General features: G+C 42.8%; 1 protein-coding gene across 2 annotated transcripts in view; it reads right to left on the bottom strand.

Annotated features, from left to right (window-relative positions):
- Window positions 1–6,357, bottom strand: part of LOC143134168 (hydroxysteroid 11-beta-dehydrogenase 1-like protein) — a 40,692-nt gene extending 34,335 nt beyond the window's left edge. The window contains exon 1 of one of the 2 annotated variants that reach the window (XM_076294329.1): window positions 6,252–6,357. Coding sequence is in view for 1 of the 2 variants with exons in the window: in XM_076294328.1 (XP_076150443.1) it covers window positions 6,083–6,158 (76 nt within the window). In the remaining variant the exon portion in view is untranslated. Of the gene's footprint in view, window positions 1–6,082 lie in introns of both variants that reach the window. The other variant, XM_076294328.1, reaches the window with a different exon arrangement.
- Between the last annotated feature and the right edge of the window lie 14,788 nt (window positions 6,358–21,145).

The raw sequence follows: 21,145 nt of genomic DNA on the forward strand, positions 1-21,145 counted from the left end.
GAGTTTGAAAACGATCCCTCCCCTTCCGCTATTTGGGCAAGATGGCGTCCGTTAAGGGCGAAAAGTGTCCAGCGTTGCACACTCAGCTTTTTGACCGTTATGATGAGTGCACCATCCGGGAACTTGCAGCGCCCTTCATGTCGTTGGAATTTTCAGTGTGAACACCCTCATGCACTCAAATTAGGTATTGTAAGTGCAGAAGTACGCGACTTGAGACACAGTCCTTCTGTTCACGAGTGTACTAGCAGTCTGGTCATTCCTTATACACTGGCGCCATCTAGTGGCAATTCATTCTAACTGTAATGGTAATCAGGAATCTCATGCACAACATCAATGGCTGTGTTAGTAATCCACGTTTATTCCTTATTTCATTTCAGAAACCACACACACACACAATTACATACATATACTAAACATATCAAATGGACACATACAAAACATTGTTGTCAACTCAAGTTACAAAACTGTTAAGATTAAAGAAGATAAACAGTGGATCTGTGTCCGTGAATTCTCTGACCGGAAATCGCAATCCATATCTTGCCACTCAGTCAAACCTTTATCCTGGAGTCCCAAACTCCGTCACAAGTAGTTTATATTTTCCACAATTAGCTCATAAACATAAGGTGTATTTTTGTCTTGACTGTGTCTCAACTGTACCCTAGAGCAGTGTTTCCCAAAGTCTGGGTCGCGACCCACAGGTGGGTCGCAGGAGATTTTAATTGGGTCGCCAGCACAATTTATGTTGCGTTATAGGCCTAACTGATACCATTTGTCATTTGATACCAGGAAAGCTAACAGTTATCTATTAGGATGTAGTTTGTTAACTACCACAGTCACGGTTTTGTCATAAAAGCTCATGAAACTGGCGCATGGAACTGGGGGACGAACGCATCGCAGAGGGGATGCCAGAGCATGGATATCTACCTCTCAAAATGAAACCGTTCTGTGGGGCGCCTGCCATGTACCTCGCAGTTGCAAACTGCAAGGGACATGAATCCGCCTATTTGCACGAACATTAACAGATACCAGCTCCTCAACTTTACCGATTAAAATCTAGTGACCGTGCTGTCAACTAGCAGACATCCATAGACCGGACATAAGGCCATTCAATTTGCATGTAGATAGTTTCGATTGTAGATGCAATAGATAAAGTTAATAGCAACCTCCTCACATTCTTATTTCTGATTTAAAATGCACAACAGTGCATTATATTAAGCTACAATTTAAATTGACATTTTAAACACTATTCCTGTCGTTTTCTACCTCGCTAACTCCAAAGTAAAGGCGCATTCTTCCGGCTATTGCGCAAAAGCCTCGTTCTGATATAACGACTATACAATATAATATAATACACAACAATACAATATAACGACCCAAGAGTTATTTGCTGTTTACATCGGAATTGACGTCCACAGTGTTATGTAGTAGAGGTCCTGGGAAAGATTTGTATGCACTTCATTTAGCGGAGAATATCTCAACTGTTATAGAATAATATGACCCCATTGAACAACGTGGGATGTGTGCCAAAATCGCTACCCGGGACGAAAGTCCTGAAAATGACCACAATAGGTGACACTATTATCACATTATAGGTGAATGGGACTTTTTTTTTCCTTAATAGATATTCGTATAAACTTATACCAGTTTAATCTTCATATTAAGAGAAATACTTTTTGTATTACACTTTGTCTTAAAAACAAAAATAAAATATGCAAATTAGCCAATATCTCATTAAATATGCGTACATAAACCCTTGAAGCTATAGATTTTCTGAGGTGATCACAATGTTCACAATGACAATGATTGTAAGGTCATAGAAGAGTGTAAGCATTCTGATTTGATATAGACCCTTTCAAAAGAGTTCCATTAGCATCATAGTTGGCCCCACAAGACTTCCTTTTTAACATTCCATATGTTATCTTAATGCAGTAGATTGGGGCCCCAAATAGAACGTTCAAGCATTGTTTTTGTTTTTATTGTTGAAAGGGTCAATAAAGAAAATGGCTAAAAAACAGTCAACCACATAGCCTACAACTAGCAACAAACAAGAATTGCCAGTTATTTATTAACCTAAACTTTAAAAGCTTACATTTCCTATCTGTTCTAAATATTGCTGTCATCACCACAACTTTTTTTTTTCAACAAAAGTTTACTTGGCAGCCATAGTGACCTGAGATCATAGCAGAGCACATGGCTGTCAAGCAAGATGACTTGTGAGATCAAGAAAAGCAAGGCAATCTACTCTTTATTCTTTCTGTTGCTGTGTACACTTATATATATGTACAATTATAATGAATTTGTATCAGTTTTATATTTAATTTGGTGTGTATTGTAGCTAGCTAACTACAGTTTGTTAGCTAACTAGCTGCTAGTGTTTTCTTTTATTTTGCAAAATGGGGAAAATGTCATCACAACTTGTGATCACATAGTCTCAGACAAATTGATGAAGTTACAGTTTATTCATGTCATGAAGTTATTCCTCCCAAATAATAGATAAGTTGGTACATACCAATTACTCATATTTGAAACCTTATTTTACAAAATATCAAATTACCTGGAGAGAGTGAGAGAACGACTTATCCATCCAGTGTCACATAGCTAATACTTCATTGACTGGGCTACAGCAGGAAACATGGTAAGATAGGCTTTGATTAATTCATTTCAATTTACAGTATCTGTGGATTATGGGGGTTAAAAATAGAAAGTGACATGTCATGTTTAAGGCAACTTTTGTTTGAAGTAGGAAATGTTTTATGGTAAAAAAAAAAATTAAATCTAGCTTTTTTGAGCAACCTAACAGTAGTATATCAATCTTGACGAGTGCATCCTATGCCAGAAGAAGAAGCAATCTGAGTACCTCTCTAGTGGTGAAATTAGCAGGGGTGTTATTGTTTCGCTTGCCAAACAAACAAAGATTAATGACACTCGAACTGCTAGGGTTCTTCAACTGACAGTGTAAGAGCAAGATATCATAAAATACCACACCAAATCCTGCTACAGAACATTACAAAGGGATATGGCTAAGGCTGATTGCACAACCCAACCATTAGAACAATCTGAGCCATCTCAGCAGAGACCTATTAATGATCCAACTGAGCGACGAAGTGAGAGATTTAAGTCCGGTGCAACTGACACTGTCATCAGGTGATACAGATGTCTTTGTGTGCCTATTATACCACACAACAGTCAATTGGAGAAATCTTGGCCTCCAAGAGCTCTGGCTCATCCGCAACTCAGGAGTGAACAGATCAATATTACCACTTCATGATATTTGCATAGCGCTGGGAGACGAGCTCATACAGTGTCTCCCAGCACTACATGCGCTGACTGGGTGCGATACAACCAGCAAAATATCAACCAAACTTGCAGCTCTGAACACTGTCCGCAAACCAGACAACTCGTCTCTGATCCTCAACTTCAACTGTCCACATCTAACAGAGAGTGCAATACAAATGGCGGAAACATTCTTGGTTAAATGTCTCAAACCATCAACAGACAAGGAGACATTTGATGACCTGCGCATTGCTGCGTTTGATAGTCATGCCCTTAACTCATTGAATGCCAGGCTGTTTTCGGGAGCTTTGTCCTAGAGTGCCAGCAATCTAGACCATTGTTGATGATTTTTGTACAGCCACAGCATATTCTGTGTCATAGCTACATACAATAGCTCAATTAAAAGGTGAGACTTTAAGCTCTCGGTGGGTGCAAACCGTGTATTTCTACACGCATCTGTTCCTTAGAAATCCCAAGCTAAACAGTGACTAGTTTTCATCAAAATCACAGTTTTTTTTTAGAAATGGGGAATATAACGTCTTTCATGGAATATCAAGTGTTGCCTGTTACTTACTTGTGTAAACTTTCCGGGAAGTGATCAGCGAGACCTGGCGAGACTGCCACCTTGTGATAGACCCACGAAAATGGCCTGGTTTTGACCTGACGTGCATGCGTCACTGATTCGACCCAAAGCGGCAACCGAGTTATGATAAAATATCCAGATAAAATGTCCAGATTGTGCGTTTTCATGAGTTTCACGATCGTCATATATTTAATTTCCATTCATCACAGAGTTCCAAAATCACATATAACGTGTGTTAGAGTGTCTAGTTTCGTATTTAAAAAAAAAAAAAACTAAAAACGTAATATTACGTTTTTGGCACTCAACGCATGGGAAGGCACTCAATGAGTTAAGATGGACTTTGAGAGGACCGCTTGCACCTCAACTAATGCAAGAAAACATACTGTATACAAAGAGCCTATCAACAGCAGCTTTGGGTCCAAGCACCATTTACAGATGCCACCTCGATCTTAAATGCATGATGCTTATGGTTTTGTAAGAAAGGGGAGTTTATTAGTCCCTGAGATTGTAATCTCAAAACCTGAAGGTTTGCCAGATCCCTGCTCGTGTGGCAAGTGTACACACAAGAATGGCTGTCCCTGTCGGGTAGCTGGTATCCATTGCTGCAAGTACTGCAAATGTAAGGGAGGCAATAGTTGTAAAAATCCTATCACTGAATGAGTTCTCATTATAATCCCCATAGGCTACCTGGACTCTGTTGAGAAAAAGTTGAACGTTTTACCTTGCAACACAGGGAATAAACTTGAAGAGTTTATGTACGCATATTTAATGAGATATTGGCTAATTTGCATATTTTATTTTATTTTTAAGACAAAGTGTAATACAAAAAGTATTTCTCTTATTATGAAGATTAAACTGGTAGAAGTCTATGAGAATATCTATAAAGGGAAAAAAAGTCCCATTCACCTATAATGTGATAATAGTGTCACCTATTGTGGTCATTTTCAGGACTTTCGTCCCGGGTAGCGATTTTGGCACACATCCCACGTTGTTCAATGGGGTCATATTATTCTATAACAGTTGAGATATTCTCCGCTAAATGAAGTGCATACAAATCTTTCCCAGGACCTAGACTAATGGACCCATTTGTCTGCAACGCAACGTAGCCTAGCCCATTTTTTTTTAGAAATACAGGAACAGCTTGCTGACGAATGACGACTGCGCAACATGCGAGAATTTCCCCAAACTCTCGAATGCGCATTAAAACGTATCTTTTCAGTAGTCATTTCCAACTTTTCACGCTGATGGTGCTCAAAATGCAACACAACCGTGTTTAAAGCAGGATGTATCTATCTAGATCCTATAGTTGGGGAAGGCATAGAAAAGTTGGAGAACCTGTGGCCTAAAACAATATTGGTGGTTGCAGGGTAGATTTAAAGTGAAATGGGTCGCGATGGTCTGTCATTTTTAAAAAGTGGGTCTCCAGAAAAAAAGTTTGGGAAACACTGCTATAGAGTACAGTTGAGACATCTACCTGGTACAGTTGAGACACCTATTTTTAATGATGTATAGTTAACTAACCGTTCGTTGGAAAGTTGAATAAATAAAAACATAGAAATTGCAAAGTGTTGCAGTTTAAATTCATTAATTTAATTTAAATTAGCGTTGGTTAAAATGAATACATCATGAACAAAATGTGACACAGTAACAGATATGGCGAACAGCCTAGGCTACAAATGTAATGTTAAAGTAATAACACTCCAATGTGTGTCTCAAATGTCCCCCGCTGACCACCTCACAGATTTCTCTAGATTCTGCAACGACCTTACACACAATGCCATGAAATATGCCAGTTTTTAGGACACCCGACACCGAATAATGTTTGTAATGATAGGCCTACCAGTTACGTTTAACAGTAACATAAGTGTAATGAGCTATTCATTGTCGAAGGTGCATGGTGAAGTGAAATCCTACATTTGGAAAACAAACATTTGCCGATATCCTTGGATGGGATATACTTTCCATGATCAAAGAGGGCACTAAGCATGTGTATAGCAAATTCACAACTTGGGCTTGCTGTGCAAGCAAGATATTTAAGGTGTCTCAACGGTATGTCTCAACTGTACTCAGTCTACATGATAGAGTTGTGTAAAGCTTTCGGTTGTGCAAGTAAGTAATAAAGTTATGCAATGCTTTAGGGTGTGCAAGTTAGAGCATGCATTTGATCTCATTCACATGTTACATGCATCCTTTCACTCTCTTTGATAAAAATGAGCTCACACCTACCAGGGTCAAACGTGTCTCTCCATATGTACGCTGTCACCACCGCAGTCAGCACCGCCAGCTTCACCTTCAACATCATGGCAGCTGTAACTAAACACTATGCGGCTACCAGATGCCGTGCTTAGCCTTTTCCCTGTTAAAGAAATGTCAGAGAATGGGGAAGTTGACCTACTTGTTGGACGTGTAGCCTATAGTCCTGCGAGCCCAGATATGCCCCTCTGGCGTGAGTTTTATAGGCTGAAGAGGGAGGGGCATTGAAGTAGAGGTGGATTTTGTCGTTCGTTCTCATGACACGTCGCGTCGTTCAGTTCGCCAAGATGATTCGTTCTGAATCGTTCGTTCTTTCGTTCAGTCGCATTTCCGGTAGCCTACAACGTAGTTCAGCGGTGAATCATGGAATGCAGGTTCTCAGCTCCTCGTTTGTGAAAACGGTCAACACAACACTGTAATTGTAGCGGCAAATATAGCTGCAACTAAATGATTATGTGTACTTTTAGACAAAACAGCAGTAGCTAATGTGTTCATTCATCTTGACATTAAATTGACATATTGAAGTAGACTACGGCTAGATCAGCTAATTTCTTTTTTAAAAATGTGTTCATTCATAAAGGAACAAAGACCCAGTAGGCTATGCCGACAAACATGTTTAAAGGCTTGGCAGAAAGATTATATTGATGAAAAGGTTTCAAGTCCCCATTTTGCCCAGGCTACAGAGCCATAATCACTCTGCTTCTTCTGCTTCACTCTGCCAAGAACGAGTGACTGACTTAACGAGAACGACAGACCGAAGTGAAACAGGTCTTGGCGTGAGAACGAACGAACGAGACAGATTGAAGAGACATTTATTAACCTGACATGACACAGAAAATACAAAGACAGCATGCATTTACCATTAGACAGATATTTAAATGTAAATGCCAATATTGAAATGCAAAATGGAATTGTTAATGTACATTATCGTTATTTTTTATCGTATGCTCTCCCACTAGTCTCACTAGCCCATTTGTTTTTTTTCATGGAAACGGTTGCTATGCTTTCATGCCCCTCATTGGCTAATTCGATGAGAACGTTTTAGAAACAATACAGACAACAGCATACGATTGGTTTGGCTCTCGCCTTAGGAAGCTGGGCCAGAGGCATTCACAGCAGCACTAGGTCAGTGTGATTCAGCGACGAACGAAAGAACGAACAAGAACTGGAAAGGCGAAATAGTTCAGGTCGTTCATTTTAAAGACCCGTTCGAAGGAACTAGTTCGTTCGCGACCGACCCACCTCTACATTGAAGAGAGATGACATGTGGACTCGAGTCACATGACTTGGACTCGAGTCAGACTCGAGTGATGATTTTAATGACTTCAGACTCGACTGGATAAAATTCGGCATGACTTGCGACTCGACTTGGACTTGAACTATTCACTCGAGACTTGACTCGGACTTTGCCTCTTTGACTTGTAATGACTTGGCATGTTTGGGGTGAAAAAATACATTTCCTGATCGTGGACCAGTCACCCCAGAGATGCTTTCACTTCCGCGAAGAAAAAAACAACACAGTGGAGTGGACACAAACAGGCAGAGCACAGTGATGAGTGCTGCTGTTACCACCACACGCATCGCGCACTGTGTGTAGGGCACCAAGAGACAGAGGAAGGACCAATATTAAATAAATATTAACTTTACTGCAAACTGATTTGCATTCTTGTTAGAGAACGTTTACAATGTCAAAATGCACCAACAGCATGTTACATAAAGATGATACTTTTCGGGTCCTCTCCATTAAGATCCAACTTGAACGTATGCTACCATTTAATTGAGAACTCGTCTCGGCGTGTACAAAAGCGAGAGAAAGAAAAGCTGGCTTGTCATTGTTGATGATGATTGATAGTATCTCCTTTTAAATATAAGAAACGTATAAAGGGAAATCATGAAGGAAACAAAGACGAGATTAGAGGAAATTGCGGATTTATCTGGTTCTCACTACTGCTAAACTGTGAGAGCCAGGGCGGTCAGGGCACTTTGACATAGGCTGCACTCACTGTGATTTGGAAAATGGACAAAAATATGAAGAGTTGTCTTTGCCTTTGTGTAACGGAACTGGTGAGTCTTGATAATTTGTTTACATGAAGCACATTATATTATGCCGATTGAAACGCATTCCACGTAGCTAGGTAGCCTACTGTAGCTACCAGGCTCATAATTCACTTTTAATTGTAAACAGAAAATATCTAGCAAGCATCATGTCATTACATGCTTTTATTTCCAAAGGAATGAAAGCTGTTTGTGCCAACTTATCATGCTTATCGTTGTTAATATTGTGCTATACGTGGCACAAACAATGTTAGAGTTTGTGGACTAGCCATAGCTACATTTGAATGGAGCTGGTAAAAAAGATCATTAGGAGAACGTGTGGACAGTGGCAGACCATTGACCTCTCCAGAATAAGTCCCGCCTCCTATCCATCCAACTTCCGGGCGTGGATTGTCTATGGGAAATAACATGGCGTTTCGAAATATCATACCGGTAAAACATCTGTAGGTAGCGAAGTTGAAAAAGCTGGTGGGCAGATTGGCCTACACACTTCTGCCATCTAGTTTCCACTGGATTTTTTGATTGTCGGTCCCGTTTAAGTAGTATACTATAGACTATACTACTTAAATGGCACCGAAAATTTGTTTTCTGTGCAGATCTGACTTGATGTGATGCATGCTGGGTTGAACACAATGCATACTGGGATGGACGCAATGCTTGCTGGTTAGAAATTCTGTCCGACTTCTGTCAGCCGGGGAGGGACTTACCACCGTGACACCATGTCACATGGCCTTAAAATATCGCGGGAGTCTTACCTAGCGTTCATGGGCTTCGTAAAAACCTTTCTCCGAGTGAAAACATCATCATTCCGCGTCATTCACGTCACGTAATGTGTGAGTCAGAGGTCGGAAACTGGGGCTAGATTTTGCTAACAGAGTTGCCCAGTTAGGGGCTCGTCATCACTTTTGTCGTCACGTTGTAGTTCGTTTGTAGTCCATGTGGCCTTTCATGTCCAACAGTTTTAATGTGAACTTGGGAATTTGCCCTTTTTATCACTTGAAAAGCTGCATATCTTTCTTTCACGAGCATCTTACACTATATTTTAAGCAAATACAGTTTGTAAAGGTTGCCAAAATCACCTTTTTACATGGTGGTTTGCATGAAAATGTATTAGTATTTTCTCTCTGTTTAATATGCCATGTATGTAAATTTGATGTCAGCTGACTGTTGGACGCGCGTTTTGGGTAGGAGTGACTTTTGCTGCACGTTTAAATGGAGGCGCGAGGAGAGCGCTCAGCCCCGAGAGTTACCTGTTTGAAGCCGGCTGTGTGGAGTAACGCGCATTAGAGGCCTTGCATGGTGGATTTACCGTGATTCGTCCTCTGTATCCGTGAGTGCTGTGGATTAACATTCCTTTTCAGAAGTCATTGGAGTACATCAAGCAAAGGATCCTTTTCCTAACGCGCGTGTGTGTGTTTTGGTGAGATTGCGTTTCGCAACTATATGAGGGAACGACTTCTCGACAAACTGTAAGCGCAAGAACTTTGACCTATTCCGGGGATCACGTTTGTGTTTTGGACTGTTGGGCACTGAACTTTGGAGGGGGTTTTGTTATTGTGAAACTTTGTTGTTAATTGTGTGTCGGGCCTTCAGTTGTGCGCCGAGTGGCCGCGAGTACGTGCATTACAAATACAAAGTGAAACAATCTCATATGTTGGGTTTCTTTCTGTAATGTACACTGTAATATACACTGTAATATATGAACCAGCACGATTTCTTGCTGATTGGATCCGCCCGTAACCTTATTTGTGCGTAGTGGCAAACAGTCCTTTCGAATAAGGGCGATTTGTTACAGTGGTGGCCCGTACGGGGAACTGGATCGCATTATTATTATTATTATTATATTGCAGCTGTTGCTTATATTTTGTTGCTTATATTTGGTGCTAGCTATTGTGTAAATATCGTGTGAATTGTTTGTTCATTGGACTATTTGATTTTGCTGAGTGTATTATTAAGGCAAGCTAGGTAGCTAGGCCATTGAAAACACTCACACATCTTTTTTGCATTATATACACATTTTGATTGTTTTCAAACATTACTAGAGTGCATTCAATACATTGCATTACATTACAGTATACTATAGTGCATTCACATCAGTTCATTACATTTTCCCTGTTGCATTACTATTCTACACCTACAGTATGTCTGGGACTAACCAGCAGGGGCCAGCTGAGAGTAGTGGCACTGGTGATGCAGGCCCTCTGATTGTTCTAGCCGAAGAAACAAGCTCATCTGGCAATGCTGGCCGCTTCCAACACGTCACTACTAGGCACAATCGTAGTGCAGTTTCAGAGCTAACCACTCGATTAGAAACCCTGTATATTGACAGTGAGGAAGAGGAGGCCCAGTCAGGTGATGAGGCTGATGAAATGGCAGAACAGCTCCAGGAGTTTCAGCTCAAAATCGAGGCTTTAGAAAACCGGCTCAAGGAAGCAGTAGACAGCACCCTCAATAGAGAAGATGGTCTGAGAGCTGCCATTGAAGCTGCAGTGAAACGAGCCACCGACTATGTAGATGAGAAGCTGCTGAGATTTGACGACGCTGTTGTTGCTTGCTTGGACAGCAGGGATAAACAGTGGAAGGAAGTGAAAAGGGGGAAGTGAAAGGGCTATCAGCAGACATCGTCCAACCTGGGGGCCTTCTGCCTTCTCCACCCCTGCAACCTTTGTGCCCACCACTCTTACCCCAGCAGAGGGTGACACCATTACACATGTGCACACAGCCCAGGCCAAACCACCCATCAAAATGGAGTTTCCCCAGTTTGGGGAGTCAAGAAGCTCACAAGATGTCACTGAGTTCATAGACCAGTGTGAGAATTTCTTCACGCTTCGACCACTGTCTGACATTGAGCTTATTGGCACCATCAATGCTGTTCTAAAGGGGCCGGCGCGGAGCTGGTGGATAGCTGCACGTGGCAAGATCACCAACTGGGTCCAGTTCAAGAGGGCTTTCCTTGAAGCCTTCCTGCCCTCTGACTATCCGTCTGAGATGGAGGACCAGATCTGTGCAAGTGTCCAAGCACCTACGCAATGCCTGAGGGACTTTGCCTATGACCACCGTGCACTCTGTCTGAAGTGGCATTCTGACATGCCTGAAGATGAACTTGTGCGGCGCATCCTCAGTGCATGCAACCCAAAGCTGGCTAGCGGCCTGCGCGGCATTGTGTCTACTGTGGAACAGTTGGTGAAAGTAGGCTCTTTGATTGAGAAAGACTGGGGCAACTCAAAGGACTACTGGAGCCGCGTCCAGCAAAACAACCCTACAGAGCGCACCCCGAGAAAGAACTGGCGTGACAAGAAGCCTGACCAGGGACAGGGCCGTGGGCAAAGCGCTGATCTTGCCTCTGTGCTGGGTGCTCCAACTCTTTTGGTGGTGCCTCTGGCGATCCGTGGCTCGAAGGGTGATGCTGTCTTGGACACAGGCTGCACATACTCTTTGATGTGCAGAACGTTGTGGAACAATATCAGGAAAACAGGTGAGGCTTTGTGTGAAGAACATCAAAGGTTCGTCATGGCCAATGGGCAAGAAAGTAAGGCAGTTGGAAAAGCTACCCTGCTTCTTACTCTCAATGATGCCCATTACACTGTGAACGTGTACATCCTGGAGGATAACCAGCTGTGCATGCCTCTTCTGTTGGGCCACAGAAACAAGCGGTCATTGATGAGCATCTTGACAAGATGTTGAAACATGGCATCGTTGAGCCCTCTTCATCGGCTTGGGCCTCCCCAGTGGTCTTAGTCCCGAAGAAAGACGGGTCACTCCGCTTTTGTGTGGACTATAGGGGGCTCAATGCTAAGACCCACCATGACGCCTATCCAATGCCGCTCGTTCATGAAATCCTGGAGTCCATGCAGGGGGCCAAGTGCTTCAGTTCATTGGATCTTCAGAGTGGTTATTGGCAAGTCACCATGGGTAAAGACAGCAAAAAGAAGACCGCCATGATCACCCATCGAGGTCTCTTTCAGTTTAAGGTGATGCCTTTCGGTTTGCGCAACGCCGGCGCCGCCTTCCAGCGACTGATGGAAACTGTCCTTGGAAGTTTAAAAGGCAAGATCTGTTTTGTTTACATTGACGACATAATTGTCTTTTCCAGGACACAGCAACAACACCTGCTTGACCTTGATGCCGTGTTTCAGAAATTGCATCAAGCCAATCTGACGCTTAATGTAAAGAAATGCCATCTTTTCAAGTTCGAGCTGACCTTTCTGGGGCACATTGTCTCGGCAAAAGGGGTTGAAGTGGATCCGGCCAAGGTTGACGCCATCGCAGCATATCCAGTACCCACTGACCTCAAAAGCCTCCAGAGGTTCTTGGGATTAGTGGGCTGGTACCACAAGTTCCTCCCCAGACTCGCGGACATTGTAACGCCGCTCAACAACCTCAAGAGAAAAGGCATCCCTTGGGAATGGACTGCACAGTGTCAAGATGCTTTTCAACACCTCAAAGCCCTCTTGCAGTCACCACCAGTGCTCGCGCAGCCAAAGCTGCACATGCCATTTGTGTTGCCCCCTGCAGGTAACCCCCAGAACCTAGTCAACGTCAGCCGTTTCTCAGACGTAACCCCAGGCCTAAGCAGTTAAAACCTACGATACCTCCCTGGAGGTAATTGTAGATAGCAGGGACCTACTGTCGAGTGCAGTCGCACGACTTCCCTCTGCGGCGCAGATAACCTAAAGCTCCTATTTTTAAATATCCCCCTTGGAAGTTGATCAGGCTTCCGTGGTGGATTTATTGAGATGTTTATGAAATAAGGAGCGACTACGCCTAGGTCTCGAACAGTTGGCTAACGTGCGAAGATGTTTGACCCTAGAGTTTATCTAGAGACACAGGTTATAGGCTACTTCTTGCTCAGGTTTTATAAGAGTGGAGACCTTCTTACCGTCCTTCAGTATAAAGTCACGCTGACCCAAGTCTTAGAAAAGACAGATGAATAACCACAGAAGAGACACGTTATCTTACCCTCCTGCTGGAATTCGTAGGAAAACCAAGAAAAGACAAAAAATACTGCTTGAAGAATTAGATGCCAAGGTTAAATAAGTTCTTTACTTTTCAGCACTTTGGTGATGATAACAAAATGCGGCGTAATATCCACTTGCAGGTTACAATGTTGTAAAAAGAGTAAATCCACAAAATAGGTAAATAGTAAATCCACAAATGGAGAAGAGATTACAATAAAAATGGTAAATCCACAAATGGAGAAGAAGAGAATATACGGAAAAAAGTCCTCAAAAAGGGAAAAAGTCAGCTGATTGTCATTCTGTAGTCACTCCCTGTCGGAGTAGCAGGTCTGATATCTGCAACAGGTTCCACGGAGTTTCGGTCCGCGACTCAGCCTGGCACGACGTCCAACACTTTGCTTCTCAACGAATTTCGGAGGACGAATTCTAACAACCGCACGCGACATCATTAAGCAAAAACCCAAAGAGTTGAAGGAAGGAAAAAAAGAAGAAGCAGCCCCGATCATTTAGTTCGACCCTTATTTATACTAGGTAGACTTGTCCTCCCCCACACATTCCTAAGGCAAATCAATCTTTCCCACGACAGTTTAGAACCTTCTAGAAGGTTCCCACGAGGGCTGGGAATATTCTCACGTTAGCTGGGAACATAGCTGGGAATATTCTCACGGCAGCTTGGGAATATAGCTGGGAATATTCTCACAATAGCTAATACATTCTAGAAGCCACTGATCTTACCCAACAATTTAAAATGACACGCATTCACATCCTTCTCCGGGTTACATTTTGGAGATGATACATCACATTCAGGTTTACAGATAGTTTCCACAGGTTACACAAACAGTTTACATTCAATGGCAATTATAACCATGTAACACATTACATTTAGCAACATACACTTTTACAGTCATTAAGAGAGATCGGTTACATTCTTACAGGTTACAAACACTTATGGCATTAACTCTTCACACAATGCAATCTGAATACATTCATTTGAACAGTTTAAGGCACTTTACTCATTTCACAGTTTTGAGACATACAATTCTTTTACATACATAACTCCCTAGACTTTACAAAGTCATGCTACTAAAATACTTGTAATGATACATTTAATTCATCGCACTTTATTATTTATTATGAGGTCATTGTTTGCAGTTATGGTTCATCATCCATTATTTTATTCACATTCAATAATCATCAAGTATTTCTGAGGTCAGGGTGATCTGGTTTAGTAATCCTGCACATTGTTCAACATCTGCTTCAACACATTCATTCACTTCCACGCTTTCAGGTGATCTTAATTCAAGAGTAGGTTGCAAAGTAATTGGTTTAACATTACGATTCAATTCCTGGTCAGTTTCTTTCCTAATTTGTCTAATCATATTTTCTAGATCAGAGAGATTACCTTGATAGCTAGCGCTGAATCTAGCCTTTCTGCGTTTTCGCCTTGTTTTGGTTATTAGACGTATTGGTTTTGTGCTATGCTCTGTGGTCCATACGGTTGGTGTCCTGGCAACACGTCACATTTCAAGTTCATTGTGATGCCAGTGACGTTGGCCTAGGCGCAGTCCTGACCCAGTCCATTGAGGGTGTGGAGCAGGTCATCGCCTATGCCTCAAGAGCTCTCCATGGTCCTGAACTGAGGTACTCCACATCAGAGAAGGAGTGCCTTGCAGTGGTGTGGGCGGTGGAGAAGTGGCGCCATTATCTGGAAGGGGACACATTTGATGTGTTCACGGACCACAGCGCGCTGGCCTGGGCGTTCAACTGCCCCAAGACAACGTCTCGGCTCACAAGGTGGAAACTACGGCTGCAGTCATTTACCTTCAGAGTCCACTATAAGAAAGGCTGCTCCAATGTTGTCCCAGATGCGCTGCCCCGTGCACCTCAACCAAGAGACCAACTGTCTGAAGAGGCTAACATGGCTGTGGCTGTGTCAAAATCATATTGGTCCAACTTACCTAGCTCCTTGCAGGACATTGAGAAGGCCCAAGGCAGTGACACCCTGTGCCAAGAGCTCTTCCAGTCCATCTCGGAGCCTACACCTGGCCGAATTCACTATCAGCTCCAGCAAGGTGTGCTCTACCGTGGCGTACCCTCCAAGTATGTCGGTTTTAACTACCAGATGGTCGTGCCTGCTGTGATGATTAGTGAATTTCTGGCATACTTCCATGACAGCCCATTCGGTGGACATTTGGGGAGGATGAAGACGCTCCTTAAGATCCTAGAGGTGGCATGGTGGCCAGACATTAGGAGAGACGTGTGGAGCCATGTCCGTGTTTGCCAGAAGTGCCAACAGTACAAGGCTTCGAATGTCAAGCCAGCTGGTCTGCTCCAGTCAACAGAGGTCAAGGCACCGGGTGAGATGATCGGCGTGGATTTCATGGGACCCCTTCCATTCAGCAAAGCCCGTAATTCAACTCTCATGGTCGTTGTTGACTACTTTAGCAAGTGGGTGGAGCTTTTTGCTCTGAAGGATGCCAAGACCCCAAAGGTGTGTCAGATCCTGAAGAATGATATCTTCACCCGCTGGGGGGTGCCAGCCTTTCTGGTTTCTGTGACAGTGTGTAACGGATGCCAGCTAGCTTAGCTGTGCTTGTGGAACGTTGGTAAACCAAAGATTGTTAAGGCGGAGCAAGATATTTCATCAGGAGCCACTTCCGGGAACCCGGATCGCACGAGGGGGGGTCAAAATCCCCCTTTATGCAGAGCAGAGGCAGCGACTGCTCCATTGAAGTCTATGGGCATAGCTCAGAATTTTACCACATATGCTAAGGTCTTGGTTCTATAGAGTTAGGAATGTGAATTTCGGGCACGTTTTCATGATCCTCAAACCCTTCTGAACATTTCAGGTACATTTAGCATTTTTGAGCATTCCAGTCTGGAGAAAATCGACTTTATATCAGGTGTGCGCCGGTTATTTATGCCGCTGCTGTTGGCCGGTTGCAACATACGCTCATCAATACGTCATCGACACGCCTCTTTATGCAGACAGGATTCGATCCCCATTTCGCGCCCATAGACATGAACTACGACGAAGTATCTTGCTCCGCCTTAACAATCTTTGGGTAAACCTCACTCCCCGACGCCTCAAGAGTGCTGCTGGCATGCGAGCCAGTAGCCTGTGCTATAGAGCTGGTAAGTCCCGCCCTTTTCCGCTATCCCCACTGGACCTCTAGATTGAAAAATCGTTAATGCAAGTCAATGTGAGAAAATAATTATTTTCTGGTCCCGTTTGAATTTTGCCATGAATGTGAACATATGTTGTCTGTGAATTTTTAATATAAATTTTCGTGTAAAGAATGCTACAATTGAGCGGGTAGAAGTTTGATGCGGTTAAACTTTGTGTGAGAGCACTTTGTGGACTACAGCTTTCCCCTAGACGACAGCTAACTAGTTTCCCATAACAACCATCAGTTGGTCGAGATGTAGAGGGTTAGTAAGATCGACTTTGAACACAGTGAACCATACAACTTTACAATCACACTGTATCATAGTGTTAATGTGTTGAGTGAAGTTAGACATGTTTCGAATATTTTTGTTACCATGTGTGTTTATTCCATCCTGCCATTACAAAAACTAGCATCTCAGCTAATGTTAGCGATTATAGCTAGCTCACGTCACAGGCGACATGTAGTCTTTCTCGTTATGTCTTTTCCACAACTGATAGCCGAAGAATCATATAATATACTGTCAAACTCGTAACATGAAAAATTATATAAAAAATTCAGTCAACATATGTTCACATTCATGGCACAATTCAAACGGGACCAGAAAATAATTATTTTCTCACATTCACTTGCATTGAAGATTTTTCAATTTAGAGGTCCACTGGGGGTTTAGCGGATGGGCGGGACTTACCAGCTCTATAGAGTGGTGAAGTCCCGCCCCTTCTACTTCCGGTCCATGGGACCTATCTTTCAAAAAATTATGAACGGGAGTTAATGGAGAGATAAAAATAATTTTTTGGTCCAGTTTGAATTGTGCCACAAATTTCACATATGATGTGTGTGAATTTAAAATATAATTTTTCACGTCAAGAAAGTACTGTTGTTCAATAGACTTCAAAAGTTATGTTGGTTTTGTGCGAATCCACTCAGTGGACTACATCTCTCGTCTCGAACGATGTACGTCACCAACGTAATGAAACGATAAGAGCTGTTATGCTAGTTAACGGTTGCATCTTGCTGCCTGCTATGTCACTTAACAGTATGTAATGTACAGTCTATGGACGAATACAACTTACCTGATGTGTTTAATCCTCTGACTCATGGTATTTTCTTCGGCAAGGAAAGCCCAATTAAGACCTGTTGCTGGTATGCTTGTACAATCTAGTGTGGCTGTGAATGAGCTAACATCACTAGCGTGACTGATGGGTTTGTAGTCGTTGGAATTACGATCTTTCACAATGTTGTAATTCAGTTACGAAACAAACTGCAAATGTCTTTACATGAAAAATTGTCTTTAAAATTGACAAACATCATATGGGTAATTCAAGGCACAAGTCAACCGGGACCAGAAAATAAATTTGAAGCCGTTCAAATTTGACTGCCGTTCAAATTGTTTTGAAAGATAGGTCCCATGGAGGCAAACGGAAAGGGCGGGACTTCACCACTCTATTGGCTCAATTGTTAGCGCGCTCGCCTCCCGATCCGAGGTGCTGCTGTTCGCGGATTCGAGTCCGGGCGTGTGCAGGGCTGAATCGTATGGCAAGCCAAGAGTGCCACAATTACGCCTGGTTCTTGCACGTTTTAAGACACAAACGGCGTTAATAACGGCGTTTTTACAGCTTTTACGCAGCTTTTTACGGCGCGATTAGAGGTGACGCCGTGAAATGTGCCGTAAAATGCGTGAAAATGCGCCGCTTTTTACGCCGTTCTGAAGCTATTCAAGAGTGCCGTATAATACGCCGTTGTGTGCATTCATTACGCCGTTTTTTACGCCGTATTTGTGTGCACAAAGTGGCGTTTTCCTCATATGATCATTTATCCTCCCTTGGCCCCTCCCACATTCACTAAATTTGAACTGCTTTCGCTAAAACAGACGATACAATTCAGCACAGATCCTCATGCTGCAAAGTTGACTAACTTTTATGTAGTTTGCCATGTATTTTGTTTGGGTAGCCTAAAGACTACCCCCTGTATGCACTGTCATTCTAAATGTGTCTGCCATGCACTGTTTCGTCTAATATAGCCTACTTTTATCTTCGTTTAGATGAAGCACACCGTAATAATATTAGCCTACGGTGTGCTTCATCGGAACGAAGATGGGGCCTGTAGCCTATTGCCGTAATAATATTACGGTGTGCTTCATCGAAACGAAGAAAGTAGGCTATTAGACGAAACAGTGCATGGCAGACACATTTAGAATAGCCTAGGCCTTTTATCATTCGTTTTGCTGAACCACGTCGTGCTTAAATCAATGACTCGTAAAACTAAGGGACTGTTAGTTATTTATTTAAGGGGCCGGAGGAGTTTTGGGAGCGTTAGTCAAAAAAGACGTGACCCTCCCTCGCCAGCAAGAAGTTTTTCTATGACCCTCCTCCAAAGTGATTGAGAAAAAACGCATGACCCTTCCCAACAATTTGATGCCTTGGCCTACTGGGTCAATTGGGAGCTTGCTACCACTCCTTCCTTGAAATGCCTTGAAAAGGCTGCCGTTTGCACAATTTCAAAATAATCACCGGGACCGAAACATACCAACCTGTCAACTTTTTCCGGGTTTATCACGTATTTGAACTTTTTTCCCGCTGTCTTAGGGGGAGCTGCAGGGCCGTCGCGAACTTGACAGGTGCGAGGCCCTTTCACTTAGCCTATGTGCATGAAATCATGCGATAGCCTACTTTACACGTACCTGTCGGTGCATTTTAATAGTAGGCTAAATAGGCTACACCAGCTTGTCTAAGAGGGGGGGTTGTATGGCCTATACCATTAGTTGAGTCACAGGCTATTTGGCCAGTAAGCCGTTTATCATAGGCTACATTTGTAACAAAGCACTTTAACAGGGGGAATTAATTGGGCATGAATCATTGTGCTGAACGCTGTGTCAATGAGCAGAAACACACTCAACTATTGATAAGATGTGCACTATGGAAACTGGTCTGTAGGCATTGGACAAATAAATTACATTGACTCGCCATTTCCTGACTCAGAATAAAAAAAAAACATTTTCTTGCTTACTTTGCCGCAAACTCAGCCATGAAATCATAGGCCTTTTTGAATTCATAGAAGGGCGAGCCTATAGTCTCTCCTGTGACATGGAGGTGCGCAAAGCTTCGTTCACCCGATGCCAGTCACTGATCGCAATTTAAAAGTTCGGGAAGGTTCATCTTTTTAAGTTTTAAGTGCAGTAGCCATTTAATGATAGCTATGTTATATTTATGACATAAAGTGTAATTCATTGAACGCATTTGATCACAGCTGACAAATTACGCTGAAACATTTCCAACTGGACCAAACCAATGCATGATGTAGCCTACTTCGGCTCGTCGCATGATACACAACTGAGACAATATATTGACCATATTGGACAGCTGTAAAACTTTATCATGTTACATTCATGACATGAAAAATGGAACTTATTGAACTAATTTCCTCATAGCTGACAAATTACGCAGTCGACTAAACATTTTAGCTCCATTCCCGATTTTCAATCACCGCGCATCTCGCACTGTGCGCACGACACCAAGGGACACCACAATTTACCCAGATGAGAAGCTTTACTGCAAATTGCTTTTGCAATTCGCTACATCCGACGTTCCAACACCATAGTTCCAACAACGTTGTTGATGATGCAGCGATACATATCATTGGTGGAAACAGTGACAACGTGTAATACCCCACCCCCCAGAAATGTTCTGTCACGGCCTATGTCGACATGTTTCTAATCTAAACAGAGTGATTAATGCTGGTATTGTCATTGCCATCAGCCAAAACCTAAACCTATTGCAAGCATATAAAACAGTTTACTTAAGCAGACCAATATGAGTCATTAGTTTTGTTAAATATCTGTGTTGGAAAAAATATATAGCCTGGACAAATATCTGGGTATCCCATAGGTCAGCGGTCCCCAACCACCGGGCCGTAGCCTACGACATGAGTTTAAAAAAAAATGCATTCAAACTAAACTAAATTTAATTCGCAATAATGTCACGTTTTTACATGGCATAGGCCTATATGCAGTTGTTTGATTGCACGCATGTTTGCATTTTGCAAGGTCTATTTTCTTACGTCTGTTAGTCCCGCCTTCAACACTTTTACATACAGTATTGCCTTCAGCGCTGCGCAGCCTCAGGTCAGCTCACTTCACTTGATCAGTTCTTGGCGAACGGTAGTGTCACAAGAAGTTTGCTAAAGTGCTAGAATTAGCAACAAAAAAACAAGCATCTTTAGCAGGTCACTGGCCAGAGTGTTTGAGTTGCGAGAGCCGCTGCAGAGATTTCTTACAGAAAAAAAGTCACCGTTAGCTGCACATTTTAGTTATGAGGACTGGGTGTCAAAACTCGCTTACCTGTGTGACATATTCGGGTTGCTTAATGACCTCAACCTGTCACTCCAGGGGAGAATGACGACTGTCTTTAAACTGGCAGATAAAGTCGCTGCATTTAAAGCCAAGCTTGATTTGTGGGGACGACGAGTGGACCGGGGTGTATTTGATGTTCCAAACAGTAGTGGGGGTTTTGGGAGAGACTGAGGCAGGGCCCTTTCTCTCGCAGCTGGTGCGCGATCACCTTGTTGCGCTTTCAAATGAGTTTGAGCGTTACTTCCCATCCTCCAAAGATCCACGGCAAACCAATGAGTGGGTCCGCAACCCATTTGTCAATATCCCGAATAGTCCTAACTTGTCAGCGCAGGAGGAAGAGCAGTTGATCGAAATTGCAAATGACGGTGGTCTTAAGAGTGTGTATAAGGAAACCTCTCTGGCGGGTTTTTGGATCAAAACCAAAGCAGAATATCCCGAGATAGCCGTAAAAGCGCTGAAAACGTTTCCCACCACGTATCTATGCGAGGCCGGGTTTTCGGCAATG

Source organism: Alosa pseudoharengus, unplaced genomic scaffold (genome assembly GCF_046254945.1).
Source record: "Alosa pseudoharengus isolate Yale_2024_CS ecotype anadromous, Long Island Sound unplaced genomic scaffold, YU_APseudo_1.1 YU_APseudo_1.1_scf_2, whole genome shotgun sequence".
In the NCBI taxonomy this organism is placed as follows: domain Eukaryota; kingdom Metazoa; phylum Chordata; class Actinopteri; order Clupeiformes; family Clupeidae; genus Alosa; species Alosa pseudoharengus.